A 19,537-nucleotide genomic window follows, 5' to 3' on the forward strand; every position below is an offset into this window, starting at 1 on the left:
GGTACATATCATATAAATTCGAATAGTTAAACCTGTCGAAGTTCACGTTTTTAAATTCATGTTTAATACCTCCAACATACACTATTTTCGGATATGTACTCTTCAGGTTAAGCTTAAACTTACTTCCATACCATACATCAAACTTCATCGATAAATCCATACAATGCAAGAGAAATAGAACGGAGATGTACCGAATTTGCCAACACCGCCAAAGATTTGCGTACGCTTCTTCCGCAGTGGCTGGTGAGTGAATTGGGGATTAGGGTTTTCTTCAGTATCTCCTCAGCAATTATAAGAAACGATGCTATCACAGGGGATGTGTGTATTTTGCTTATTAGAGGTAAAAGGGTAAAATAGTCTTGACCTAATTTCAAAATCTTTAAGAACTTCAAAAAAATAGGATTGGGAACGTGAGCTTCATTTTGAATAACAGAGGGTGATTTTTGCCTATTTAATTTACACGGGGTGTTTTTTTATTTCTATGTGTTTCATAGGGGTCAAAATGCAATTATCCCGATGTTTATAAATTATAATTATAACTAGCGTTTTCAAAAAACGTAAAAGCGATTTATTATTCTGTTTTTTGGGCCTTTGCTAAGTTTGGAAATGCGATTTTAGCTGCTGAAGATGTGAATATTGAGTGAAACAGAGACACTGCCGTTTGATCCTGGCCGGAAAGGGTTTTCAGTTACAGACTTGACACGAGCTCGAAACTACCCACTGGCGCTTACATGCACAGAGATTCGTATTCTCGCTGCATGAAAGCTTTCCCGCGGCTGAACTGAGGCGCGTGAAGTGGAGAAGCAGGCAGATTTTGTAGAAGAAGAGAGGGGTAGGCTCAAAAAAATGGAAGAGATGAAGAAGAGGAAGCTTGAGGAAATCGGGAACGGGCAGATGTTGCCGAACTTAAATGAAACCGCTGCGTCTTCAATCGTTGATGAATTGCGTGCGCTCCTCGACCCGCTCGCTAAGCCGCAGCTTGTCGATCTCCTATCTAAAGCGTAATGGCCGACCTAACTCTGTTTCAGTGCCTTTTATGGTTTTACGTGTTTACTTTATCTCCGCTTTCAGTATTTTGTTTGTATTTATTAGTGGGCTTGCTGGAGCCGTTGTGGTTCCTTCCATGCGTTTGATTTGATGTGGTTGTGTTTTTTTGTTTGGAATTTTCTCCAACAGTTGGGAGTTTGGAGGAGTAGATAGGCTGTTATGACTTATGTATATGAACATTGATTTTTTTTTTTTCGCTTATGTAAATTTATGTCAAATAGGCATCCTCCATGCTAGTTTCAAATGCCGTTATCTTCAGTATAATTTTTTTGTAGGATGAAGTTGTTGACGTGGTAAATTAGGGCTTAGGTTCTATTTATTTATTTTGGTATTCCCGAATTTTGTTGTATTTGCCACCACCTGAGAGATTAATCTACTGTATCTTTCAAATGTGTTGTCGTAGAGTTTCTTAATGCAGTTGAATTAAAAACTCTCGCTGAAATAGTTATAGATTGATCTATGAGGTAATGCGGTTTCACGGAGTCGAGGAATTTAAAATATGTAGGACTTGATTGAAGCAGAATTCATAAATGGTGGTTAATAAGCTCGGGTTGTGGAAGCAATTATTAAAAATGTCAAGAGTGTTCTGAGCTTTGAACTAAAATGGCGTGTCATTTTTCTGATCTTTTCTATGTAGCTCTTTATTTGTAATAAAAATTACTCATCTTTCATGGCTATCTCTTTGCTACTGCCTTAATCTTTTATCTTCCACATTCTATTCAGAAGAATGTTTTGTTAAAAGAGGGCTATGCAATATGGATGCTTATTTGTGTCTGAATGTTTTGAGCACGGAGACCATTTTCACGTTCCTCCTCATGATGTGCTGTGTGAATTGACGTTGTGTGTGGGTGCTTGTTTGCATGTTCTGGCGTGAAGAGGGTCACAATATCCTTCTATTGCTGAAGAAATTAGAAGTGTTGCAAGTGCTGATCCTGCCCTTCGAAAGCTTTTTGTTCGTGGTTTAGCATGGAATACTTCTTCAGAAACTTTGTGTGATGTGAGTGATTTGGTGCCTGTGGACTGTATTTGGTGTTTTCTTGTTAACTGCATTCTGAGATATAACCTCTTGGTCACTGAAGGAACTAACCACACAAGATGTTATGCTTAGTGCAAGAGTAACCTAAACCATAAAACTATCTTCTTGGATAATTTGTCCAGGCATTTCAAGAACATGGTGAGATCGAAGAGGGTGCTGTAATCCATGACAAAGTAACTGGAAAGTCTCGTTGTTATGGTTTCATCACCTTTAAAGATATGGAATCAGCTCAGAGAGCACTTAGAGCACCTGGCAAGATGATTGACGTGAGCACAATGATTCTTTTGACGCAAATGAAACAACAAATATCATGTGGTGAATGTGTTTTTAAAATATTCAAAGCTCCCCAACCAACCAACCACTTCCCCCCCCCCCCCCCCCCACCCCTCTCCCAAAAAAAAAATAAATAAATAAAACACATAACAGCTGTCTTCTCGTCTCATTTATCCTGTCTACCTTAGGGGCGTATGGCTGCTTGTAACCTTGCAAGTGAGGGATTGAACAGCAGCACTTCTACTCTTGATCAAGCCCAAAGGAAGCTTTATGTAGGAGGTTTGTCACCTGAAACATCTAGTGAAATGTTGCTTTCCTATTTCGGAAGACATGGTGAGATAGAGGAGGGTTCTGTTGCATATGATAAAGACTCGAACAAATCACGGTAAAAAGACATCTGCGATTTTCTTTTTCATGCAAACAGTTTTTGTGCTGGTAGATCTCATTAATTTACTTGTTTTACATGAAGTGGCTTTGGCTTTGTTACTTTCAAGACCATGGAGGCGGCGAAGGAAGCTTTAGATGACCCCCAAAAGATACTTGGAGTGAGTAAACTTTTTAGAAATTTGGAAGTTGATGAACTTAACTTGCACCATAGCTTCATGAGTTGCACGGATAAATCTTCAACGAAAGTTGAACTTTTAAAATTCGAAAAATGAAATCGGATGTTGTGCTTAGATGGAAATTTTACGCTTATTATTGCAATTGTTGTAGGGAAGAAATATCACAGTGAAGCTTGCTGATAATTACAAAGGCAAGGTGACTCCAGCTGGTGTGGTTCTGGGTCCAGGACACATGACTGCTGGCTATCAACAGAAAGCATATTCTGAGACTGGGGCCCCTATTGGTTATTCGTATCCCCAACCTATGGCATCGTTTGGTTCCTACACGAATCCCTCAGCAGCTGCTGCATACTCAGCTCAGCCACAGTATTCTTATCCTCAATTCGCTGTTAGGAAAGATACCTCACCATCGCCTACAGCATATGGGGGGTACCCTTATTACATGCCGAAGCAATAGCAACTTGATTTCCATGAAAGCATGTCCCTTCATGACATGTCATATTACCACTTCGAATGCATTTACCTTCTCCTATTTCATTCACATCCTTTCTCAAAACTTTTGGATTTTCCCCATTATGATCTGCAGGTTCATGCCACTACTATGACGAGGAAGGAAGTGATTGTGAGTTCTTACCAGTGAGAGCTTATGTTTTTGAGTTCTTGAATTGGAAAACCATTCGAATTTTAGTCCATGATAGTATTGTATGTCAACTACCGAATTCTAGCAATAATATATCTTTGAAGATCTATATGGCTGTTATTCGATGAAAGAATTTGAAGCTATAAATATCAAATCCATTTGATTGTTTGGATGAGTTTCAAATACACCTCCCTTGTGAAAGCAGTAGTGATGATGGAGTTGAAATAGTATTGGTGGATTTGAAATTCCTCTCTTCAAAAGCAATTTTTCCATCCAAACGCACCCTAATACTCGGGACGAATTAAATCTTGTTTCAAAATATTTTCCATTGCGCATATGTTTGATAGAATAATAGAATACAAGTAATTCATACCTGACAGTTTAATCTCTTATGATGATATGAATTGACCAATGTGAAAGTCGGTTTGGTTGCTTCCAAGGGTTTCAAAGTTTGGGTCTAACCACCTTGCCCATGTTGGTTTGGTCTACCGAAATAATTTAACTTTGCCTATGTTGGATTCATAATTTCATATATTTTTAAAATAATTTTATGACGTGGGAACCCGTAACCATTATTTTTGGTGCACATTAGATAAATTTTTGGATTAACGCAATAATTGCAAATCATGCTAGTCAAGTAAACTGCACTGACAAACACTAGTTGAATAAAATGTTAGTAGGAAGAATCGAAAATCTGGTTATTGGTCAAGTACTTACTTACTTCACAAACTTAAACACCCTAATGGGAGCATAATTTTATATTCTTGTGTGAGGTTTACGACTTTCGTACAAATGTCCTACTTCACCTTGACACAAACCCATCTCTTCTTTGATTTCGATGTGCACATATTACTTTTTATGTACACAAAATAGCTCCCATTATGCCACCTGACATGCATAAAAAAGCTCATAAGACAAAAGGCGCTTTTGAATTAAACTTGTTCTTTGTCTTTTTTTAATTTTTTAATTATTTAATAACTAAGCTTGTCGTTTTTTTTATTTTTTATTTTTTTAATTTGTTTATTATAACCATTACTTTTATTTATTTATTTGTATAATTGTGTGTATAGCCGTTGTAATTTGTTTAATTTGTTTTTTTTGTTCTTTTAATTAAACTAGCCGTTTAATTTTTTTCTATAAATACACATCAAATTTTCAATTTCTCATTTATCCTACAATTATTTTTTGTATCTCCATTCATTTAGAATGTCTTGAAATCTCAATTCCTCTAGAAGATCCATTTTGCACAATTTCTAGAAAAATGAATTGGAAGAAAAAAGCGAAAGATGAATTGGATCAAATTACGTTAATGCGGGATGCTCTATGCTCCACGGGTGCTCTTCACCCGGTGGATCTTGGCCCTTCATTGGGCATGGGGCCCACACCATGCCCAATAAAGGGCAGATGCTGCACCGGGTGAAGAGCACCCGGCGTAGCATAGAATCTGCCTGTTAATGCTGCTTGAGCATGAAGAAATGATACTTCAGCTACATGAAAGTTATATCAGTAGAACACAAAGGAGAAGGTATTTCAACCGGGAACGAAAACTCGGACACAAGCGCCTCTTCCATGATTACTTCTCTGATGAGCCAATATATCTCGATGATGTATTTCGACTATAGATGACCGGTCCGCCCCAACACATGGCCTGTTTGGGTTGTCCGTTTAGACCCGCCTCCAAACGGGCCGTAAAAATCGGTTTAACCCAACCCGCCCCGCCGCGGGTTGCGGGCTAGGCGGGCAAACCCGCCGAAAATTAAAAAAAAATAAAAATGATAACACTAGTATTTGGAATTGGAAAAAAAATATATTAACAATTTTATAATAAATAATAAATGTATCAATCAAACAAACATATTCAAATTTTTATGTTAATTATTATATTTTTATAAAAAATCACATATCCAAACAGTATAAATAATATAAGTAGATATTTAATTATAAAAAATAATAATATAAAATATTAAAACAGATTAAATACTAGTTATATAATTTCAAAAAAAATAATATTTAAAATGAGTGTTTTTATGTCATAATTTTTTTAAAAAAATCTGGCGGGCCAGCCTGCCTCAACCTGTGGCCCGTTTAGGCCCGCCTCCAAACGGACCACTAAAACCCAACTCAACCCGCCATTTTTTCATGGTTGGGTGGGCTGGCGTGACGGGCTTGGCCCATTTTGACAAGTCTAATTTTGACGACGATGCCAAATGCAAAGAGAATTATTCCTTCGCATACTCAGTTCAAAATCATTCAAAATATTTTCAATTGATGAGAGATGAAACAGAAACACAAGGCTTTTCGCCACTTCATAAATGCACGGCGGCTATCTGTCAATTGGCCTATGTATCCCCTGACGACAATTATGATGAGTATCTACGGATTGCCGAAACAATTGCCATCGAATGTTTGTTCAACTTCTGTCAGTGTGTGATTGAAGTATTTGGAGACACATATTTGAGAAGATCCAACATTAGTGATATCCAACGTTTGCTTGAAATGCATGAATAGAGACATGTTTTTCCTGGCACGTTGGGTAGTCTTGATTGTATGCATTGAGAATGGAGAAAATGAAAATTCCAGTTTACTCAAGACGATCATGGCGTACCAACAATCGTGCTTGAAAAAGTTGCATCAACAAACTTTTGGATATGACATGTTTTTTCTGGGATCGCAGGTTCGCGTAATGATACCAATATGCTTAACGAATCACCTTTGTTTAATACTGTCTTACAAAAAAATGCACCGCATGTAAATTTCATGGTGAATGAGTCACAATATACAAAAGGATACTAACTAACTGGCGGGATCAATCCGAAATGGGCAACTTTTGTCAAGAGTTTTTCGTGTCCTGAGGATCCCAAGAGAAAGATCAAAGAAATACATGAATCTGCAAGAAAAGATGTTAAACGAGCATTTGGAATGCTCCGATCTCGTTGGGCAGTGATCATAGTCCCGATACGATTTTAATACAAGAATACTTGAGATATATAATATATACATGCATTATTTTGTACAATATGATGAAGGAGATGCAACAGTCAATTGGTTAGACAATGAACAAAATCCCCTAGCACATATATTTCAAGGATCTACGGCTCTACCCAAAAATTCCAATAATACCTTCGAATAATAGCGAGCTACGTGTTAGCCAAGTGCACCATCAACTTCGAGCCGACTTGGTTGAGAACATCTGGGCACACCACGATATCACTACGCAAACAAACATATATTTTATGTGTTATTATTCTTCAATATTTGCTTTAATTTTCGCATGTTATAATATCTACCGAAATATTATGTAGTCGAATTTTAATGGTTAATGTTATTCATGTTGAGTGATAAAATTAATTGTTTGAATCTAACCTTTTGAATATAGTCGTTTGAATATAGCCAATTGAAACTAGATGTTCGAATGTAGACATAAGGATGACAATAGGTCGCCTTTCACATCAAACCCGTTTCGACGGGACGGGTCTAGACCCGCCTAAACGGGTCCATACGCGGGTCCGAGACGGGTTTTGGGTTTGGCCAAACCCGTCATGGACCCGCTCCGCCAAGTATATATATATATATAAACTTAAAATATACATGTATATATATAAATATAAAATATTAATAATATATAATTATATTTTTATACTAAATAATTAATATATTATCCATAATTTGAGTGTATAATATTATTGAATTGAAATAAATTTATTTTATTATGATATGTTTAGAATAAAAATGTATCATTATAATGTTTTTTGGCCAATAAATATTAATTAATTACAAATTGATAAATTTTAACTTGTAAGAATATTTTTTTGTCTTACATATTATGAATATATATTTGAAATTAAATTTAATGATTTTTATTAATTTTTAAACTTTTAAAATTTTAAATTTAATAATTTTAAATTTATTTAATTTTTGGCGTGTCCAACGGGTCTAACCCGGATTGGACTCGCCGGGTTGGAGAGGCGGAACGGGTCTCGGGTTTAGCCAACTCCACCCCAGACCCGCCCTGTTGCCATCCCTATATAGACGTTTGAATGTTATATTTTTTGTTTTGAGTTCTATACATTTTCAATAATTTTTTTAGATATATATATATATATATATTTCAATTTATACAAATTGTATTTAGAAGTTTTATTAAATAGAATTAATGAATATTAAAATACATCCACTAATAAAAATCTAAAACAATTATAAATTTTAATTAATAAAAATTATATTTTTTTGTGAAAAATAAGTAATACATATAAAAATACATCATTATATAAATTACATATATATAAATATATAAAATTTATAATTTGATAGTTGAAATATTTGAACGGAGTGTGAGGTCCATAAAAATTTTGTTAGGGTTTTTTTTTGTTATAGTGAAAAATTGGACGATGTTTTTTTTTTTTTTTTTTGATGTAGCAATGACGTGAAAAAGTGAGAAATACAAAAAATCTCATGTTAGGTTTTTATTAATGTGGATGCCCTTAGTTACATATAATAAATACGAACATTATATAGTTCTATACGATTTTCATAATTTGCGAGCTACTGAGTTAACTGTTAAATCCCAGTTTAGTTATTCGGGATCAAAATAATTTGCGGGCTATTAAATTAGTGTTTGAAAGATCTTTTAAGAAGCCATTCTCAGCTTTTCCTTTACAAAATTTTGAAATTTTGTAAAATATTATAAAAAAATGCTAAAAAATATTTCTTGAAAAAATGGGAATCTATATAATTGAAGTGGATTTCATATCGATTAAAAAAAATAAATCTAAGGTAAGAAAAGTCAGTATTGCCCCCAGGGTTCTTCTTCAATATTTTGCAGCGGGGGAAATCATAAAAACCCTCGCGGCCTCGCCTCGACCACGTATCAGTGGCACTGCTGCACCATGAATGGCTCTCTCTGCAATAGGACTGCCTCTTCCCGGAAACAGCACACGAAGATTTCAAACCAAAAAACTGTAAAGAACACCTTTCAAGGTGAGAATATGAGTTTTCAAGTCCCGAGTATTACTGCTAATAGCTTTTTCCTTTGACCCATTGTCTATCTCCTAATCTGATAACTAGCCATGAATAGTGTGCAAAAGACTAGAATACGAGAAGTCTTGAAATGGGTTTCTTTGTGTTTGACCCAAAACAACTTTAGCCCATCAAAATCTAATCTTTCTGCCGGTGGTTCATGTTACATTTTACAACACCTTCGGCTTTGTAGTACAGAAAGGGATTTTAATTTGAAAAATGGTAGAAATCTTGGTTTCCTAGCGAGAAAGTCTCGTCCAGTTAGGAGAGAAGCACAAGCTGCTTTGTTGGAATACTTGCATTCTACCAGGGGTTTGCAGTTTATGGATGCTGAGAACATGAGTAAAAATTCTCCAGAGTTTTTTGATGTGTTGTTGAGTAGGATAGATATTGACAATGCTGATGTGAGCCGGTCATTGACACGATTCTTGAGGTACCATCCCATTAATGAGTTTGAGCCTTTCTTTGAGAGTATAGGTTTGAAGTCTTCGGAGTATTCTCCACTTCTTCCCCGGAATTTAATGTTTCTGAATGAAGATCTATTGTTGTTGGAGAACTATTATGTCTTATGTAATTATGGCATTGCTCGGAACAAGATAGGAAAGATTTATAAGGAAGCAACAGAAATTTTTGGGTATGATTATGGGGTTTTGCAATCAAAGCTTGAATCTTTTCAGGGTTTGGGGTTAAAACAGTCTCTTGTGGCTAAGATTATTGCTTCAAGCCCTTATCTTTTGAGGGGAAATATGAATGAGAAATTCGTTGAAATTCTGCGGAAGTTAAATGATACTGGAATTCATGTTGACTGGCTTGAAGAGCATATCTCCGAAGAGAATTCCTACGACTGGAAATGTATGCTTGAGCTTGTGTGCTTACTAAGTGAGTTGGGCTTGAGTGAGGATGAATTAGGGAAACTGATTGTTCAGCATCCTGACCTTTTGCTTGAGTGCTCTGGACTTGTTACCTTTTGCCTATTTGGGTTCCTGTTGAAATTTGGATCCATGAAGAGTGAAATACAAAACGTCTTTCTTCAGTTTCCCCAGATACCAGTTGTAAAATTTATCAATAATTTATATCAGTGCCACAAATTTCTGATTGAAATTGACATGCCTGTTCAAGATATTTGCATGATAGTTCGTTCATACCCGCTCGTGCTGGGCTCCTGTGAACTCAAAAAGGTTACAAGCTTAATGGGTGCCTTGAACTGCGGGAAGAGCAGGCTCGGTCAAATGATTAAGGAAGATCCTAATGTGTTGAAGAAATGGATCCTTGGAAGGAGAGTTGACCGGCTACCAAATCAAATCAGGGTTCTAAAAGTGAGGGAAATCAAAACTGATTTTTTGTTGAGTCTAGGCTTTATTGAGAAGTCAAAGGAAATGGAAATAGCTATTAAAGAATTTCGAGGCAAAGGAGTGGAACTTCAAGAGAGATTTGATTGTTTAGTGAACACTGGTTTGAGTCGCGAGGAAGTCATATCGATGGTCAAGGCATCGCCTCAAATTCTCAACCAGAACAAAGATATCATTGAAACAAAGATAAATCATTTTGTAAAAGAATTGGGCTACCCAGTGACTGATTTGCTCACTCATCCTCCCCTTGTGTCTTATACAATTGAGAGGGTGAAGCTTAGACTTTTGACTTATAAATGGCTCAAAGATGAAAGAGTAGTGCATCCAAAGTTGTCCTTAAGCACACTCTTGTCATGCTCAGAGGATGTATTCGTAAGGCTTTACGTAAATTCTCATCCTAGAGGGTTGGAATTTTGGGAGAGGCTGAAGGAAAAAATATATTCAATATGATAAAGTTTCCTCCCTCTTTTACGGATCTGAGATGCTTATCAACTTAGCTGCCATACACTTAACATGCAAGAGCTCATTTTCCTTTTCAAGCAAATGTAGGACGAGGTAAATATCTATGGCCAACTTTTAATTATTTTTATTACATCGGGGGGAGGGGTTTTTTGTTTTACTTGATTTGAACCCACACCGCGAGAGATTTATGCCACTACGACACTAGGGGTGGAGGCAACAACTTTTAATTTTGCGATTAAAATTTGCCAGGAAGCTGATTAGATCATAGTTCAATTCTTTGGATAATTGTTGGTTTTTTTATGTTCCATCCTAGTGTCCCCTTGTTGATGTGACCAAATAAACCCGTTTGACCATATAACCAAGTGATTGGCTAGGTAGAGTTGCAAATTTGAATTGTTGATATAAGACTCTGGAACTGAAGATAATCCCTTTTCTGGCGTGGAGGAATTGATACCATTCAGCCTGTTCATTACTTTTTCACTTGAGCACGCTGAAGCAAAAAATGTAGTCACTCGGGATGGGAGACACCCTACAGCAAAGATAATATTTTGTTCCTTAATGATCTTCATCTCAAAGTAAAATTAACAGGCCGCTTTGAGGCCTCATTATCATAAGAAAGTCAGTAATGTAGTCCTCGCAGTTACTACTACTGACATGGCCTCTAATAGATAATGTTATAGTGGTTTCTGTTCTCTTCCTGTATAAATGTATTCATAGCCTTCTAACCCCACAAAAACATTTTATCTTCGGCACAGTAAATGAATCTCCCTAGAACATTGAATTCTATGAAAAGTATCTTTTTAATCATACTTCATGTCGAGGATGACTTTTTTCTTGCCTGAATATCCTGCCAGATAGACCAAGGCTGATGCTGAATCCTCCCGAATAACATCGGTAAAGCTGCTAAGAAGATATGTCCCTGTGTTCCATAGAGAAGTTCAGGAGGAGAGCTTTCCTTGCTTAATGAGATCGGGAAATATGCAATATGGCTTTTGCCCTTGTTCGTTACTCGATCACCCACGTTTGAGTTGCAGACAGAGATGATAACTCAAATTGCTATCTCTACATTTTCTCGGTTATTTGCGAACTAATCATATATGAAGCCATACTCCGGATGCTCTGAGCGAAGATAGGAAGACAATCGTGTAAAACTCATACTAAGAAAGTACAATTACCATATTTTTCGGGTTCCTTTTCTTTCTTGATGCAATATATATTTTTCTGAACCAGAATAAAGTTTCTTTGTTCTTCGAGATCAACTCATACTTCTATAATCCCAAGTTTTCTTTTTGTTTTTGTTCTTGCTGCTTTGTTAAGAGATATATATAATTTGATCATATTCATGCAATCTTGATTGGGCTTCTTAATGGAATTTGGGTCCCTTTACGTGATCACTTGGAAGTCCATTGAATAATCAGGTGTCGCTGAATCCTAATGCGCGTTTCGAAGGTCGGGCTACCCTGCCGCTGAACGTGTGGTCCCGATGCCAGAAGGACATAAGCTCACACTCTAACAATACAAGGGGCCCTTTTGGCGTTCGGTCAAAGGTGCATAACATAATCAATTTTACGATCAAAAAGCAATAGATGGTATCTAATATCTATGAAGCATAAATAGGCCCTGTATTTTGGGTTTCAAAATTCAACCAAACCAAAGAGTGCTTGGTTTGGTCAGAACGAGCTTCTCATCCAACAAACACTAATGATCTTGCATAGTTTTCTTGGTAATATACAAGAATTGACGGCTCTATTCAAAGTTAGTGGTATAGGAGTGGCATACAAAAGATTGCATTTCTGTATTTGTATATTCTTGCCTGCAATGTTTTGTCAGTTTATTTATTCAAATATAATATTTAAATTTATTTTTGCTCACAGTCCCGACTGCCCATACTGGCCATGAAATAAATAAATAAATCACCTTTCATCAAATTTTTCCATTTAAATGCACGTGATTTTCACTCATTTACTTTAAAATTTCTCCATCTAGCGATCTTTGATTGCACTTCTCAGGTCGTTAGCTCACTTTTTTCAACCTTTTAAAATTCAAATGGGAGAAAGACTGAACCTTTTTGCATCTAAATTCATCTGCTAAATTCAGTTTCCCCACCCGTGTTGTTTTTCTTGTCTGGGCCTTCGTTTTATCTTTGTTCAGATAGATAATTCCTTATTTCTCTCTCGGTGTGTATCAAGATTTCATCTTTTTGTATCGAAACTGTCATACAAGTGGAAAATACATATATCTGGCAATGGGGTTTTGATTAGTTTTGTGGCTTGTTTAGCCATGTTCTTAAAAATGATTGCTTTTAATGGGGATGCAAAAAACTGCTATTTCCTCTAAGATCATCTTCATTTGGTATGCTCCTCTATTTTTTTTTTAAATTTTATTATTATTATTATTATATATTATTATTTTGAGCTTCTTAAATGATAATTTGATTGTAGATTTATTGTGAGATCATGAGCTGTTTATTTATCCTTTGTTGGGGAAATGAATTCTACAGTGATAATGTTTGTTGTTTTTTTCTTGAATTCTTTCCATTAGGTTTACCAAGTATTTATGCGGAATTGAGGTTTGCTTGGTTTTTAGTTCGTAATTTATGACTTATGATGAGTGAGTTTTTGTTGTATTAAACAAGTGGATGACCTGCTTAATCTGAAGAAGTATATATATTGATGGAAATCCAAAGATATATTTAAATAACCTTCAGATTTACTTGGTTATGGCCGGTGTTGATATTCAGGATAAATAAATTAAATCATGTTTTTGTCGTTTCACTTTCTATCTTATGGTTCAATGGTTAGATATTGTATACTGGTTTTTTATTGTTCTGACTTGAGTTTACAGGTTGAATTATTGTATACTCTTTCTTATTGTTCCCATTAGATATTGTAGCTCGAGCCTCAATAAAGATGAGAATTCGTAAAGCATGTTGTTTTTCTTTTTTCTTTTTTCCCTCCAGAGCTGTGTTCTTCTATTCTGATTCCTGGTCAAGAAAAATGGGCAGAGGGAGAGGAAAAGGAAAAGGAAAGAAACAATCTGTATTTGCCATCACTGATGATAACAGAAGTGGTGAGGATGAGAAAATGCCAATGAGGAGGAGAGGAAGGCCACAAAAACCGGTAAACGACGGTTATGAGGAAGTAGCTGAAGTTGAGAAGATAGAAGAAGATGCAAAACTTTTGGTATTCAATAAACCTGCCAAGCATCAAGCTGCCAAAGAGAATGTCAAGAAGAGAAAAAGGCCATCACAGGTCAAGGAAACTATGGAGTCGTCATTTAAAGACGAAAATGGCAATGGAACCGAGACCAATGGTGCTGACTCGATCAAGTCATCTGTTGGGTATAGACAACTTGGAAGCCGAAGGAAAAATAAGCCGAGGCGGGCTGCTGAAGTTGGGGTCGAGTGCTTATGAAGATCGCACGTATCTCCGTTCATGTGTTATTTTGGTGTAATCCATTGAGAAATCTTGTCAACTCGAGTCTTTAATTTTACATAAGTAAACAAGATTGATTGTCACAAAGTTTCTTTTGTTTATGCCATTGGATAACCGAGCTACATGTGTTGCAGACATGATATATATATCCCTTTTTTCCTTTATTTTGTACGTTTCACCCTCATTTTTTCAAATTCTTACATCTACATGCAATTGTATTACACTGAAACAGAAGTGGAGGAGCTGTGTCATATGTCTGAGATACAAGAGGGTGAAGACTACTTCTCTAGAGCGGTTTATTATTCATTTGAACTCGGAAACGGCCTTTCGAGTTTGTTCGTCTTCGGTTTTGATCGTTCTCTTTGTTAGATACAGAAGCTTTTCACTTTTGTTGTCTCGAGTGAGTTTCCCATCTGCAAAGATATATGCTCGTCACTACATTCTGATCTACTAGTAGTGCAGTTCTTTTATTACTTATTTTTTTTTTTTTTAAAAGAAGTATATATATTCTGGGATTAGGCCCAAAAAAAAAGAAGAAGAAGAAAAAACATTGAATAAAGTGGCTCTTCATTTTGAAGGCCCGTATACTACGGGCTGTTAGATAAAGACTCAAGTTTCCCTTCTAATGGGCTTATCATTTTAAAGATCCTTTTATTTTATTTTATTTTTTTTTACTTTGAATGGCAATTGGCAAACTATTATATATAGAGCCATATATATTACTTAACTGTATTAAATTCACCAATAAAATATATATAAACTGTATAAATATTTGTCAGATTTTTATGGTGACATAATGGAGCACTGGTGGTGAGCAACAATAAATAAATGGATGTAGGGAAAAGGCCAAAGAGTTTGGGGGGAGAGGGGACCCCTTTCCTTTGCTTTCTCACATCGTGGTTTTTGTTTTTTGGCAATTTAATGGCCTGCCCTGACTTGACACCACGCTAATCAAAACATTATTGCACGTACCACCAATAAATCTTCATTTCTTTTTTCAAACCAAAATGAACAAATTATATACAACTAGTCCAAATTCTTATCAATGCCATTTTCATCTTAGTCATGCATGCGACAAAATACCGGCGTAAATTATTTAATAGAAACGAGTAAAACGATGCATATATATGTGCTTACATGCAATTGATTTAGGTGTGCATCATTCTTAGTGACCAGACGACGTTAAGTTGATGTAGCTCATAAAATGATATTAGTCGATTAAAGAATGGGAAGTTTGTGGAGATTTGGGTGACCGGATAATACTTTGACGTCCAAAGAATGTATTTCGCAGCTGTTATCTGCATCACAAAGAAGAGGAGGCCGGTGGCTTCAGGGGATGTTCGATGAAAACATTCTGATGCTCAAGTAGTAGTTGCTCGATAAAAGTCCAAAAAACGAGAGTGTTTGATTAAAAAAGATAGACGGCTTTGAGAATATGAAAACATCATTTATTTATATATTTTCAGAGAGTTTTGAGAGCTTTCACTTCTATGAGCTTTGATAAATAATATCAATAAATAATAATTAATGAATAAACATCGAATCCGATTTTATAAGCTAAAAATTTGAATTGGGTCATAATTCATCAATTATGCTTAGTTTGAATGATAGCTGGGAGAGTCTATAGATAAGACATAAGTTATGTTAGGATTTTTGAAATAATTACTTAGAACATAGAATAATAAATGCTAAATGATAATATTTTCTTCTCACTGAATAGATTGTGTATGATATGACAAAATGGTATTGGGTGACTAGAGTTTTAACATTGATCAAGCTAGAATATGTTGACCACGTTATTCTTGTTTATGCTCAGAAAGGTCTATTCACAAGTAACGACAATGGATCTCTTGATATAATCGTTTTTTTTTCTTTTTTTTCTTTTTCTTTTTTTTTTTTAAAAAATATAGTTTGAAAAAATAAAATAAAATAATCCATTAAGTATTTAATTATTACTAGAGATGTAAATGAATCAAGTAAATTCAATTATTACTAGAGATGTAAATGAATCAAGTAAATTCGTAAGTTTTTCAAACCGGTTCAATAAATATTTGATTCAAATTTGAAATTATCGAACTCGAGTCGACCTCAAACATGTTAAAAAGACTAAATTGTTCTGAGCCATGAAGTGGTACATAAGGATAATAGGGGAGTAGAGAAGGGAACAAATGTATTATACATAAATTGAGTTGGGAAAAGTAGATATTCTCTAAGGTCCAAAATTCACAAAACTTACTCACGAGTACTTTATTTAAAATTTATTGATATTATTTGTTTAATTGTCTAGATTTAGAGATATTATGCAAAATGTTAGTTTTAATATTTTTCAGGTATGAGTTAGTTCCGTTGACCAAAATAGTCGAGACTAGCCTACGAACGAAGTCTAAATAATTTTAAGTCAAACGTGTTTTACACAAATTCTTATTTTAAAGTTTCAAATATATATTTGTGCAGCTTTTTATTTTAAAAGTTAGGCTTGACATTTAATTTCAAAGTTTAGAGAGAGTTGTGAGTATTTTAAGTTGTCGGGCTACTTTCAGCCCATAGTTTTATTGCCAAACTTGAGCGTCAAGTCCTTTCTTCATTTTCTCTTCTTCTCACGTCTAACACAGCCGTCTCCCACCTAGAGGTGTCAAAACGGGCTACAGGGTGGGCCAGCCCACAACCCGTCGTAACCCATCATTAGGCACGGAGAGGCGGGTTGGTCCACTTTTTAAGCGTATTGGAAAAACATCAACCCAACTCTCCTATTTTAGGTGATGAAGCTGTTGTAACAGGCGTTCTCTGATCACACGGATGTGATACCCGGAGCAGCGGAAGTTTAAAAAATTTTATTTTTCGATATGGAACGATTCCATATCGTGGGTATCAAATCCAAACGATTAAAATCTTGCAAGTAAAAATATAAATTCACAATTAAATATTTTTACCTCTTCAAGCTAAGGCTTGATTATGGACTCCAACAGAATTTAATCTGCTCTTCTTGTAAATCCCGGGAACCGATGACTTTCTCGATCAATCTCCGGAATTAGGTCTACGAACAAAAAAACTAAAACCTTCTGATTGATTGCACTAGAAATCAATCAGATGTTTATCGAAGAGAATAAACAGATTTGATCTGTCAATTCAGAATGTGATTTTTCACAAAAATCACAGCCTGAATTATCTCAAAAAGGAGAAGAGAATTTCGAAAATTCCCTTAGAATATTATAAGTGATTTTCGAAAATTTCAAGGATGGAATGCATCCAATTTTCGAACACAACACCTATATTTATAGATAATTTCTAGACTATATTAAGTTATAATTATATTAGGACTCTAACTCCTTAGGGCCCATAATCCATAACTTAAGCCCAACAAGCCAAGCCTGTTATTATAGAAATTAATATAAAATTCATCATGACTCCGATTGATAAACTGATTTCACCAATGTGCACAGAAACCATTTCTGCATCTTTTAAAGTCAAGATAATTTTTCTGAATCCGAATTCAGTGATTTCCAAAAATGCCCATCCATATGTCATTTTAGGAAATTCCACTCCCTTTAGTTAAGAAGTCCAACTTCTATTTCATTAAATTTAACTCTTTAAATTTAACTATCTCAACGGGGTTTAGTAATCCATTACTTGTGTGACCCTCAATGGTTCAGGGATACAGCTAGCCGTGGGCTCACAACTCCTTGTGACTCGGAACAATAATTTCTGACTTACCCATCGAATCATGGTAAGAGCGCCTAGCAACATCGCCCCATGATTCCTTAGGTATCACTGATAGTGCCTGCAAGAACCAGTAGATTTTGGTTAGCGTACAGTACGGTCCCTTCATCCATATATCCCGATCGAATCAATAACCATTGGTGCATCGAGAGTCGTTCGAGATTCGATAACTATGCAATGCATCTTAAAGATCAAATAGTGACATCGCATGTTCTACTAGGAAACCGAGTAACCTAAAACACATCATGTACTCTGGCCAGAGATTCGTCACACTAATATCTCCTCAGATCGCATAGGATATCCACACTTGCAAGTATGTGGTGAATCCTTGACAACAAAGCATCGACTCCTATATGTGTCGTAACTGTACCCAATCCCAACACCTGATGACCCCAATAGAGTCGATAACCGAGTCAAAGTACAGTACTAGCATATAGAGTCTCAATGATGTTTCAAGTAGTAAGGACTAATGGTGTAGTAGCCCGTACCCTAATTGAGTAATTAAAGGAATTAATCATAATTACTTGGTTAGAGTTCGGAAGCTCCGAAGGTGAGATCGGAAGCTCCGATCAGGATCGGAAGCTCCGAACAGGATCGGAAGCTCCGATCGGTATTACGTCAGGCATGACGTGTGGTTGGATCGGAAGCTCCGATCAGGACCGGAGGCTCCGATCACCCATATCCGGAGTCAACAAGTGATATTTTGACACGTGGCAGATCAGGATCTTCGGAAGCTCCGATGGCAGGATCGGACGTTCCGATCGAGGTTCGGACGTTCCGATCAAGGATCGGAAGTTCCGATCGTTGTCTATAAATAGAAGGCCGAGACTTCACTTTCATTTGCCAATTCCGAGTTCTCCTTTCCTTTCTAGTCCTTTTGGAGCTGTTCTAGTCTTCTTAGGCTTGGTCCGGAGGTCGGCGAGGCGTTCGGTAGTCGTAGCGGAGTTGTGCCCAAGTTCTGGAGGCATCGACATCAAAGGGCTAACGACGGACGAAGGTATAGCTTTTGCTTCCTATAAATATTTAGGAGTATGCAATAGCTTAGTTAAGGCTTTTAGAGCACTTTAATGATAGTAGTATCATTTGGCAGTGTAGAGCAGACTATAGGCGTGGACCTAGAGTTGGTAGAGCTTGCACTGTATTGAGGTACGAAAGTACTGTTCGAGATATCCTGACTGAGTATGCATGTATTATGTGACCGCATGATTTATATGCCATGATATTATGCTGCATTCATTTGCATCTTGCTGTATCTCCTTCGAGATGTCTGTTAGTAGGGTTGTACCCTATCCTGTTAGTGGATGGACTTCCATCGATTTGGGTCCGGCGTTTCCACGGTTATCTCGGTATGGGAGCCACCTCCTGAAGCGACGGCACAGCGTGCTACATACCAGGGCCCGGTCTGTCTCTGTTATCTGATCCTTGACCTCGAGTCTATAGGGAGTTCACTTTGCATGCATGTATACTCATACTCTCGCACTGAGCGTTTTATGCTCACGTCTCGTACTCTGTATTTTCTGGACACCCTATTCCATGGGGCAGGTTTGCGATTGGACGAGGAGGGTGGATCCAGGAGGAGCTAGTCAGTGGTTGGCCAGCTGGAGCTTCGCTTAGGTTTTATTACTGTTGTTTGGGTTTATACAGCTATTCGATTTGGTTGTATAATATTGGATAATTACAGATTCCTTTACTTGAGATTGTATAATGTTATTGGATTCCGCAGTTTTATTCTGATATCTGTTTAATTAAGTTAATTGCATGCATAAGTTCTGTTTAGTAGGTGATCCGGGTAAGGGTCACTACATTTATGGTATCAGAGCATGCAAAAGATTTCTTGGGATTTAGTCTCATCTTGAGGTATTTTTGTAGATGTCAAATCGTGACGACCAGAGTTCTCATGGCAGTGTTGGTGGGCGTTGGGGTGATGCCGACCGGGAGCCTCGTCGAGAATGGCGTCATCGTCACCATGACGACGAGCGTTTCACTGTGCGTCGATTCTT

General features: G+C 36.5%; 3 protein-coding genes across 6 annotated transcripts; all 3 read left to right on the plus strand.

Moving 5' to 3' along the window:
- Positions 1-616: 616 nt before the first annotated feature.
- On the plus strand, positions 617-3,709 carry LOC140891542 (UBP1-associated protein 2C-like). The gene is made up of 6 exons (XM_073300069.1): positions 617-1,001; positions 1,924-2,044; positions 2,206-2,349; positions 2,545-2,741; positions 2,826-2,901; positions 3,071-3,709. Exons 1-6 carry the CDS (start codon positions 847-849, stop codon positions 3,374-3,376), a joined length of 999 nt encoding a protein of 332 aa, XP_073156170.1. The 5' UTR covers positions 617-846; the 3' UTR covers positions 3,377-3,709.
- Positions 3,710-8,353: 4,644 nt separating this feature from the next.
- Positions 8,354-11,680, plus strand: LOC140890444 (transcription termination factor MTEF18, mitochondrial-like). Its single transcript, XM_073298226.1, has 2 exons — positions 8,354-10,479; positions 11,241-11,680. The coding sequence occupies exon 1, from the start codon at positions 8,626-8,628 to the stop codon at positions 10,372-10,374; it is 1,749 nt and encodes a 582-aa protein (XP_073154327.1). The 5' UTR covers positions 8,354-8,625; the 3' UTR covers positions 10,375-10,479; positions 11,241-11,680.
- A 298-nt stretch (positions 11,681-11,978) lies between these two features.
- On the plus strand, positions 11,979-13,984 carry LOC140891171 (uncharacterized). 4 transcript variants are annotated; one of them, XM_073299514.1, is made up of 2 exons: positions 11,979-12,738; positions 13,346-13,984. In XM_073299514.1, exon 2 carries the CDS (start codon positions 13,383-13,385, stop codon positions 13,797-13,799), a length of 417 nt encoding a protein of 138 aa, XP_073155615.1. In that variant the 5' UTR covers positions 11,979-12,738; positions 13,346-13,382; the 3' UTR covers positions 13,800-13,984. The 4 variants fall into 4 exon arrangements, with proteins under 4 accessions (XP_073155615.1, XP_073155616.1, XP_073155617.1 ...); XM_073299515.1 differs by having other exon boundaries at positions 11,980-12,148; XM_073299516.1 differs by having other exon boundaries at positions 11,982-12,141.
- Positions 13,985-19,537: the final 5,553 nt, after the last annotated feature.

Source organism: Henckelia pumila, chromosome 3, assembly GCF_033568475.1.
Source record: "Henckelia pumila isolate YLH828 chromosome 3, ASM3356847v2, whole genome shotgun sequence".
Lineage (NCBI taxonomy): Eukaryota > Viridiplantae > Streptophyta > Magnoliopsida > Lamiales > Gesneriaceae > Henckelia > Henckelia pumila.